Source organism: Agelaius phoeniceus, chromosome 29 (genome assembly GCF_051311805.1).
Source record: "Agelaius phoeniceus isolate bAgePho1 chromosome 29, bAgePho1.hap1, whole genome shotgun sequence".
Taxonomy (NCBI): domain Eukaryota; kingdom Metazoa; phylum Chordata; class Aves; order Passeriformes; family Icteridae; genus Agelaius; species Agelaius phoeniceus.
Genome location: NC_135293.1, coordinates 537,490 through 546,569, shown reverse-complemented (window position 1 = coordinate 546,569; position 9,080 = coordinate 537,490). Strand labels below are relative to the sequence as shown.

Here is a 9,080-nt window from a genome sequence, read left to right as displayed (position 1 = left end):
GATTCTGGATTTCAGACGGAAGCCATGCAGAGTTTCCTCTGTTCCTCTCCATTTGCCAGCAATAAAAGGATGCCAAGGACGTGTGGCTGTGGGGATGCTGCGGTTGGGGGCTCCCAGGCACTTCCCTGCCTCCTTTTCTCTGTTCCTTTGGCCCGGCCTGGCCGCCAGAAACGCCCGGGATGGGCTTGGCAGAGACAGGAGATGCTGAGAGGATGAGCTGGGACTCACTTCAAGCCTCACAGCTCCAAAGGAATGGGTTTTCCTTGTTGGATGGTTCCACGTGGGTATGAGAGTGGTGTTTCTCAGGTTGGTGGCAGTGGAGCTGCTCCTCCCTTTCCTGTGTGCAGGATCTGCTCAGTCCCTCTCGAGGGTGTCGTTCTTTCATCCAGAGTGGCAGAGAGGGGCCCAGGTGGGGCCTTTGGGGTAAATCCACCCCTGGCACAGGTGCCCAGAGCAGCTGGGGCTGCCCCTGGTCGCTGGCAGTGCCCAAGGCCAGGCTGGAGCCCCCTGGGACAGTGGAGGTGTCCCTGCCATGGCAGGGCTGGCCCTGGGTGGGCTTCAGGCTCCCTCCCAGCCCCAACCACTCTGGAATTCCTCGATTCTGCAGCACCTAAATGTTCCTCCCTGTTTAATTTGAGCTTTTCCCCAGCTCCTGGGGCAGCAGAGCATGGTTTGGGTGCTCTCTAATCCCTGAGTTTTTCTGGATGTGCAGCTGTGGTTCCCGTCCCAGGGATCCATGTGGTGCCCATCCCTGGAATCTCTTCCTGAGGAAATCAAACTTTATTTTTTTTTTATTTTTCCCTTCAGGCTTCTCAGGTAGGTGTGTGTGTGCTGGGGGGAAAGAGGAAAATCCTTGGAAAACATGGAAAAGCCTGTTTGGTCTCACTTCTAAGGGCAGCCTTGCAAAAATAAACCTAATCCAGGTATTCCTTCCTGTTGGAAATGTTGTTTTGCAGACAGGAGGATGCACAAAGCCCTTCTGGAATTCTATTTATTAAACAATTGCCTGCCGTGAAGCAAAGCCAGCCTGGGATTGCCATTCCCATTCCCTGCCACTGAGGAGCAGGAGCTGGGAAAGAGCCTGGAGGTCTCTGGACCAGAGCACTGCTGCTCTTTGTTGCTGGAATGTTCTTTTTATAGCAAAGTAAATAAGAATTTCTCATCAAAAGAGCTGGAAATCTTCTGGCCGCTCTAAATTTAGCAGAGACTCAAATATTTGTGGGCCATAAATATTTTGGATCATAAATTTTGCTTGACCCCTGTGCAGGGGATGGAGCTGTGGCTCTGGGCTGGGCACAGCCTCTCTGATGTTCTGACAATAAATGGGTTTGGTGCTTTTGGTGCATTCAGTAATTGGGATTTCGGGATGATTTTCCCATAAATATGGATGGGATTGTGTGCAAACACTTCCCAGGATGCCCCACATGGAAGGGAGGTGGATTGGGCTCCTCTTTTCCTGAGGAATGAGCAAAGCCAGAAAAATGTTTGATTGCGCTCAGAGTCGTTTATGGGTCTCGGGGCAGCCATAAAACCCTGGGGGTGAATTGGGTAAATTTGGAAATGCCCCTGAGCAGATGGGGGAGCAGGAGGAGCTGGAGCATCGTTAGCACAGAGCCCCCGTGTCCCTCCGGAGGCTCCTGTCAGGCCTGGGATAATCATTCCTGTCTCCTCTGATGTTTTATGGGCCTGAAATTGGGCTTGAAACCATCAAGGCAGGCCTGGGAGTCTTGGCAGGGTGGAGAGCAGGAGAGATGGGGATGTCTGCATCCCATTAATGGTGTCACTGACCCTGTTGCGGGGCTCTGCCTGCTCCCAATCCCTCTGTCACTTCCCCCTAGCCCAGAGCCCGGGTAATTCGCTCCGACGTGGCTGCAGCCCTGGAAGATTTTTAGCAGCAGTGGAAGAATTTCAGTTTCTTTGATTCACACAGAAGCAAGAGGCTCCCAGCAGCTCCCAGTCAGCCTGGTGCTGTTTGCAGCGCTGCTGTGGGAGCCACATCAAACCCAGGCAGAAATTCCCCCTTCCAGCCCTGTGATAAGGGCTGGAGCTGCTGAAACTCCACAAACTTTCGGGACATTTATCACAGCAGGATTATTGGAGCCAGACTACTGTCAGGATAAATAAAACATGTTCCCCAGTGCAGCTCTAATTATGATTTTTAGCCAGTTGTGTAATGTGCAGAACTTTATTTACAATAAATCTTCCAGTTGCTCGCACAAATGAATGGGATTTCATCACTGGAGGCTGCAGGAGCAGGAGAAGTGGATGTGGCTGGAGGCATTGACAGCCTGGGGTGGTGGCACGGGGGAGAGGGAGGAGCAGAGCCGGCTGCTCTGGCCTTCCACGGAGGGCTGGGCTCTCCTGGCTTCCCCCTGTGGGGGTAAAAATCTTTGGGGTGTTGTTGGGGTCCCCAGGACGAGGTGAGGGATGAGAATTGGACTCCAGCTTCTCAGAAGGCTGATTTATTATATACTGATATATACTGTAAATTTTTTATATATATATATATATAAATAATTTACAGTATATATCAGTATATATATATACTGATATATATATTATATATATATTACACATTATATTATTATTTATGATATAATATTATAATATGTTATATATAACATTATATAATTATACATAATAATATATAATATATTATAATTAATATTATATAACATATAATTATAGATTTATATATAATTAATGATATATTATACTATTATATATAATATAATGTAATATAATGTAATATAATGTAATATAATGTAATATAATGTAATAATATTATATATATATTATATTATATTATATTATATTACATTACATTATATTATATTATATTATATTATATTATATTATATTATGTTATATTATATTATATTATATTATATTATATTAATTATTTCATATTATATTATATTTATTATTTTATATTTATTATTTTATATTTATTATTTTATATTAAAAGAAAATTATATACTAAAACTACACTAAAGAAAGAGACAGGAGACATCAGGAGGCTGGACAAGAATGATAATAAAAACCCATGAGAGGCTCAGAGCCTGACACAGCTGGCTGTGATTGGCCATTAATTAAAAACAATTCCCATGCTGGGTAAACAATTCTCCAAACACATTCCAAAGCAGCGAAACACGGAGAAGCTGGAGCTTCTCATCTCGCCAGGAGAAGAAATCCCGGGGAAGGGATTTTTCAGCAAAGGTGGCGGTGCCATCCTGGGAGCACAGAACATCCCCCGGCTCAGCTCTGCAGCTGGTGCTGATGCTGGGAACAGCAGCACCCACAGCCTCTGGTTTTTCTCATTTTCTCCTTCCCAGCTCCTCGCTGAGCTCCAGGAACAGGCACCTCTTCTTTTTGGCACTGCTCTGCTTGATAGCTCAGCTCCAGGGAGGAGCTCCAGCTTTTATTTGTGGGGCAGGGACGTTCCTGACTGCTCCAACACAGGATTCCAGAAAATGAGCACAAAGTGGGATTTTCTGCTGGGAAACAGCTGCTGCTGGAGCTGTACCCAAAACCCCTGTCCCAAAATCGGCCTCAGAGCTCCGGGAAAAGGCTCAGGAGGAAGAGGAGGGTGACAGGGTCCCAAAAAGGCTCAGGAGGAAGAGGAGGGTGACAGGGTCCCAAAAAGGCTCAGGAGGAAGAGGAGGGTGACAGTTCCCACCCCTGAGTGTCCAAGGCCGGGCTGGAGGGGCTTGGAGCAGCCTGGGGTAGTGGAAGGTGCCCCCAGATGATTTTTATCCAGCCCACACCACTCTGGGGGCCTCTGGAAGCAGAAAAGCTGCCAGGGCAAAACTTTTCAGAGGGTTTTACAAGCTGGAGAGAGAAATCAAAGCCTCTTGGCCGGGTCCCTGAGGCTTTGCAGTTGCTCTCTCACACCCAGGCCCCTGTAATTAGCTCAAACTGGTTTATATGGCTTCTTTAGAAATTAAAATGTGGTTTTTTTGGGGGGTTGTTTGTGCAGGCCACCAGCCCAGCCTGTGCTGGCCGCCCCTCAGCCCAGCTGGAGCCTTTGAAGGGGCTCACACCACATCAGGAGCACCTAAAGCAGAATGGATCCTTTCATATTTTTCATCTTTTTTTTGGTCAACTGGGTCCCAGCGCTTTGCAAACTGCACTAAAAGTTATTTTCCGTGTGGGTGAATGATGTTTGTAACCAGGCTGCTCATCGGGGCCTGCCCACAGAGCTGGCAATTATTTAGCTGTAAATGCAAAGTTCTTTTTTGCCCCCTCTCTGCTGTGGCCTGGGGTGGTGTTGGAGGGTGCACAGGGAGTCCCTGGCAGATCAAGGCTGGCGTTCAGCCCCTCCAGGGGAGGCTCCAGCTGGATTCCCCAGGGTTTCCAGCTGGATTGCACTGGAATGTCTGAATTTCACCCAGCAAGGTTGCCCTGGGGTGCAGGTAACGTGCCTGGGCTGTTCCCTTTTGCAGGATTTGGGGTTTGCACGTGAGGGGAGGCTGCCAAAAGCCCGGGCTTGGGGTTTCTCAGGGAGAAAATCTGAGTTTTCCCCATGGAAAAGGGGCAGGATTAACCCCTGGATGGGCAGAGGGGCCCTCTGTGTGTCAGCCCTGAGTGCTGGGGGTCAGAGGGGGACCCGGGTGGGATTTTGGGAAGAAATCTCTGTCTGGGAGGGTGGGGAGGGCCTGGGATGGAATCCCCAGAGCAGCTGTGCCTGCTCCACCCTGGAAGTTCCCAAAGGTTGGAGGGAATATTGCAGGGAGCTGAGCCAACCCTTCTGTGCGAGTGGATTTGGGGGCTCTCGGAGGGGAGGGTGGTTCAGGTGCTTTTATTTGCCCTCTGGAAACAAGGACATCTCAAATTAAATGAATTTTCGCCAGTTCCAAGTGAAACAAGAGAATGTTTTCCTACTCCAAGCGGGGTTTGGAGCCCGGTTCAAAACAACTGGGGACTCTGAGGATATTCTTCTCCGAGGATAATGGGAATGTCAACAGGAACATTAAGTAGGAAGTGTGAAAGATCAAAATCTTTGTGTCTGCAGGCGAAAAAATGAAAAATAAAACAAACCAAGAGGAGCAGTCAGCTCATTTGAGGATCACAGCACAAGCTCGGCTGCCCTGGTGCCGGGTCCCTCGGCCTCACACCTCCCTGGGAAAGCTTTGGTGTCAATTTTGCCCGGGAGGAGCTGGGGTTTGTCTGCAGGGGGGTCTGGAGGGTGAAACCCAGCGGGAAAAGCAGCAGCAGCAGCAGCAGCAGCAGCTCCTCACTGCCCGGGGGGAGCCGTTCTGGCAGCCCCGGGGGCTCTGGGTGTGCTCCGGAGCCTCAGATCCCAAAATCTCCCCAAACACGGCTGGGAGGAGGAGGAGTGGGGGGTCCCAGAGCCGCTGTCCAGGGACAGGGGCAGTTCTGGGGACAGGGGGCAGTTCAATTCAGGTGACATGGAGCAGGACAGTTCAGGTGAGATGGAGCTGTACAGGTGAGATGAGGCAGCTCAGGTGAGATGGGACAGTTCAGGTGAGATGAGATGGAGCTGTACAGGTGAAAAGGGACAGTTCAGTTCAGGTGAGCTGGAGCCATTCATGTGAGATGGGGCAGTTCAGGTGAGGTGGGGCAGCTCAGTTCAGGTGAAAAGGGACAGTTCAGTTCTGGTGAGATGGAGCTGTACAGGTGAGAAGGGGCAGCTCAGGTGAGGTGAAAAGGGACAGTTCAGTTCAGGTGAGAAGGGACAGCTCAGTTCAGGTGAGATGGAGCTGTACAGGTGAGAAGGGGCAGCTCAGGTGAGATGGGATAGTTCAGTTCAGGTGAGATGGAGCTGTACAGGTGAGAAGGGGCAGCTCAGGTGAGGTGAAAAGGGACAGTTCAGTTCTGGTGAGAAGGGACAGTTCAGTTCAGGTGAGCTGGAGCCATTCATGTGAGATGGGGCTCAGAGATGGCCCCAGATGTGCTCCAGGTAAGGCAGGAGGCAGAAATGACCCTCGGAGAAGAGCTCCTGGTCCTGTCCAAGGAGTGGCACAATTCCCTGGGGACAGGAGGAGACCCCGGAGCCTCTCCCTGCCCTCACCTGGATCTCCCCACCCCAAAACCCGGAGCTCTGGGTGCTGGATGTCCCAGCAGCCCCGAACCAGAGAAGTTTGTGCTGCAGTTTGTGCTGCAAACCCGGGCATTTTCAGGAAGCAGCTCCAGGTTCACGCTGGAATTCGATCTGATAAAGCTGCCCGGGGAAACAATGAGAATTGAGGGAGGTTTTTGGGGGAGGAAGCTGCAGCCCCCTCCCCGTGCCTCCATCTGCATTCCTTCCCAGGGAGCAGGAGGGGAGATCCCATCTCGGGAGATCCAAAAAGGGAGAATTTATCAAGCTCCATCTCAGACACTTCATTTTGGAGCTGGAGCAGAGGCAGAGTGGGAGCTGGGGCTGGAGATGTTTGATATCAGCACCTCGGGATGAAATCCAGGACAACTGCACCAATTATTGCTCATTGTCCCGCTCCTGGAGCGAAAACCATGTGGATAATCGGTATCTCCCCGGTAAATCTCGGTGATTGATGTGCTTTTAGCATGACAGGCCAATTTTGCGGGTCATGTGCCGCTGGCGCACGCAGCCAGAGGGGGTTTTAGGGAAAATGGTGTTTATTCCTGGTGGGAAAGGCGAGGAAGGGCTCGCAGCAGCATCTGCCAGGAGGGAGGAGGAAGGGCTGGTCCTGCCAGGTCTGGACGAGCTTCCCGAGATGGTATCGCGGCTCTGCTGGAAATGTTAAGTGCAAGTTGGCAGCGGGGATTTAGGGCAGGACGTGACTTTGTGGCTAATGCCGAGCCCGGAGCGAGCGCTGAGCCATCCATCAGCGGGAGAACTGTGGGACCTGGTGGGAAATGCTGGGAAATAAGCGTTAAAGTGACCGAAAAAGTGCTAAATAAGTGAGCAAACAAGTGTTAAAGTGACCGCTCCGGGGTGGGGAGCGCAGCGGGGACAGGCTGGGGACGCTCCAAACTCGGGGACCGGTTTAGGAAGGAGTTTGTTCTGCGCAGCTTTTCCTGCAGAAGTTTCCCACAAATCAAACCCGAGGAGTTTCAAACCTCCACACTGCGAGAGTGATTTTAGCAAACAAAGAAATCGCAGCTCCCTGGCTACAAATCACCGGATTCTTTATCAGTTAACGCCCCACCTTCCACCGGTTAATCCATTCTCTCTCTTCAATGTTAATTAGTCCTCAGGCTCAGCTTTTCGTCTGGCCGGGGTCCTCCTGCTCCTGATCCCCCTGCCCGAGGCTGGCACCGAGCCCTGGCGTGACAAAGGGACCCGTGGGACACAGCAGGGACAGAGACAGCAGCAGGAGGTGACAGCAGCAGGAGGTGACAGCAGGGAGGTGACAGCTCCACGGGAAGAGCCCCGGGGATGCCATCAAAGCCCACTCGCTCCTCATGTGCTTTGAAGCTCCCGGGTCACCGATAAGGCAGGACCCCGTGTCCCAAACCCCGCTCATTATCTGGGAGAATTGTTAATTATTCCTGGCTCTGGTTCACAGCCCGGTGCGAATCCCAGCTCTGCTCTCTCCCTCACCTGGGAGGCAGAGCCCCATTTTCACCCTGAAGGTATTAAAAAGGAATAAATCAAAGCGTGGAGGAGAACTCAGGGTGGTTTTTTGCAGTTACAGGTGATTTTTGCACGAAATCCTGCTGAACCAAGTCGGGCACCTCCTGGGTTTCCCTCATTTCAGTGAAGTGGGAGCATCACTACAGTCGATTTTCCAGCAGGAGACCGAGCGGCCACCACGGAGGGACCAGGACAGGGATAGAACAGGGACAGAGGGACAGAACAGAGAAGGGAACAGGGACGAGGAGAGGGGCAGGGGTGGGAACTGGGACACACAGGGACTGGGACCAGGACAGGGATGGGGACAGGGACGGATATAGGGACAGGGACAGGAACAAGGTCCGGGATAGGGATTAGGACAGACACAAGAACAGGGGCAGGGACTGGGATGGGGACAGGGACCGTGGCAGGGATGGGGATAGGACCGGGATAGTGACAGGAACAAGGACAGCGGCAGGATGGGGACAGGACGGGGGACAGGGACAGGACCAGAACCGGGACCGGGATGGGGACAGGACCCATCCCCGGCGATGGGGACCGGGACAGGACCAGAACCGGGTCCGGTGCGGGCCCCGCGCGCGCCCCCGCCCCGGGGGAAGCCCCGGCCCCGCGCACGCGCGCGCGCCCCCGCCCGCGCCGTCCCTCCCGCGCGCGCCCGGCCCCGCGCATGCGCAACCTCCGCCCCCTCACCGCCCCCTCCCGCCCCGCCGCCGCCGCCGCGCAGGCGCCCTGCGGCCGCCCCCCCTCCCTGCGCCGGCGCATGCGCGTCGCCCCCCCTCGGCCGCGGGGAGGGGGATGCGGACGGGGGAAGATGGCGGCCTCGAACAACCCGCGGAAATTCAGCGAGAAGATCGCGCTGCACAACCAGAAGCAGGCGGAGGAGACGGCGGCCTTCGAGGAGGTCATGAAGGACCTGAGCCTGACCCGCGCGCACCGGGTGAGCCTCGCTGCCGCCGCCCCCGGCTGAGGCGGGCGGGGGGGCTGTGAGGGGCGGCGCCCCCCCCGCGGAGCCCCTCGGGCCGGGGGCAGCGGCGGCGCGCGGCGGGCGGGGCGGGCAGCGCCCCCTGGCGGGGGCGGGCGGCGCCCGCGGGGGGGGGGAGGCCCCCTCAGCTCCCCCCTCACGGCCCCCGTTCCCCCCCACCCCCGGTTTAGCGGCACCGGGCCCGGCCCGCGCCGCCCACCGGGGCCCACCGGGCCCGCAGCATCCTCCGGAGACCGGCACCTGCCGCGGGGGGAGGCCCCCGGTGCCGCCCGCCGGAGGGTCGGGGCAGCGGCATCACGGCACGGCCGGAGCGGGCCCGGCGGGGAGGGGGCTGCGCCGGGCCGGGCTGCGGCGGGGGCACCCCCGTGTCCCCTGCCAGGGGGCTGAGGGGGTCCCGGTTCCTCACACCGGGACAGGCCCCAGGGCGGAGGGAGGGGGATCCCGGATGCTCTGCCGGTGTCTGAGGGGAGATGCCAATTGCATCAGCCCGGGACGGGCCCGGCTCCGAGGGGGATCCCGGTTCCTCCGGCCCTGAGG

The 9,080-nt window shown here is 54.7% G+C and overlaps 1 protein-coding gene across 4 annotated transcripts in view; it reads left to right on the top strand.

Moving 5' to 3' along the window:
- Positions 1-8,302: 8,302 nt before the first annotated feature.
- The window catches only part of CRTC1 (CREB regulated transcription coactivator 1), a 49,073-nt gene continuing 48,295 nt past the window's right edge, over positions 8,303-9,080 (top strand). For 2 of the 4 annotated variants that reach the window (XM_077191503.1, XM_077191502.1), the window contains exon 1: positions 8,303-8,498. In XM_077191503.1, coding sequence (XP_077047618.1) covers positions 8,322-8,498 — 177 coding nt within the window. In that variant the 5' untranslated portion in view covers positions 8,303-8,321. The remainder of the gene's footprint in view (positions 8,499-9,080) is intronic. The other 2 variants (XM_077191500.1, XM_077191501.1) reach the window with 2 other exon arrangements.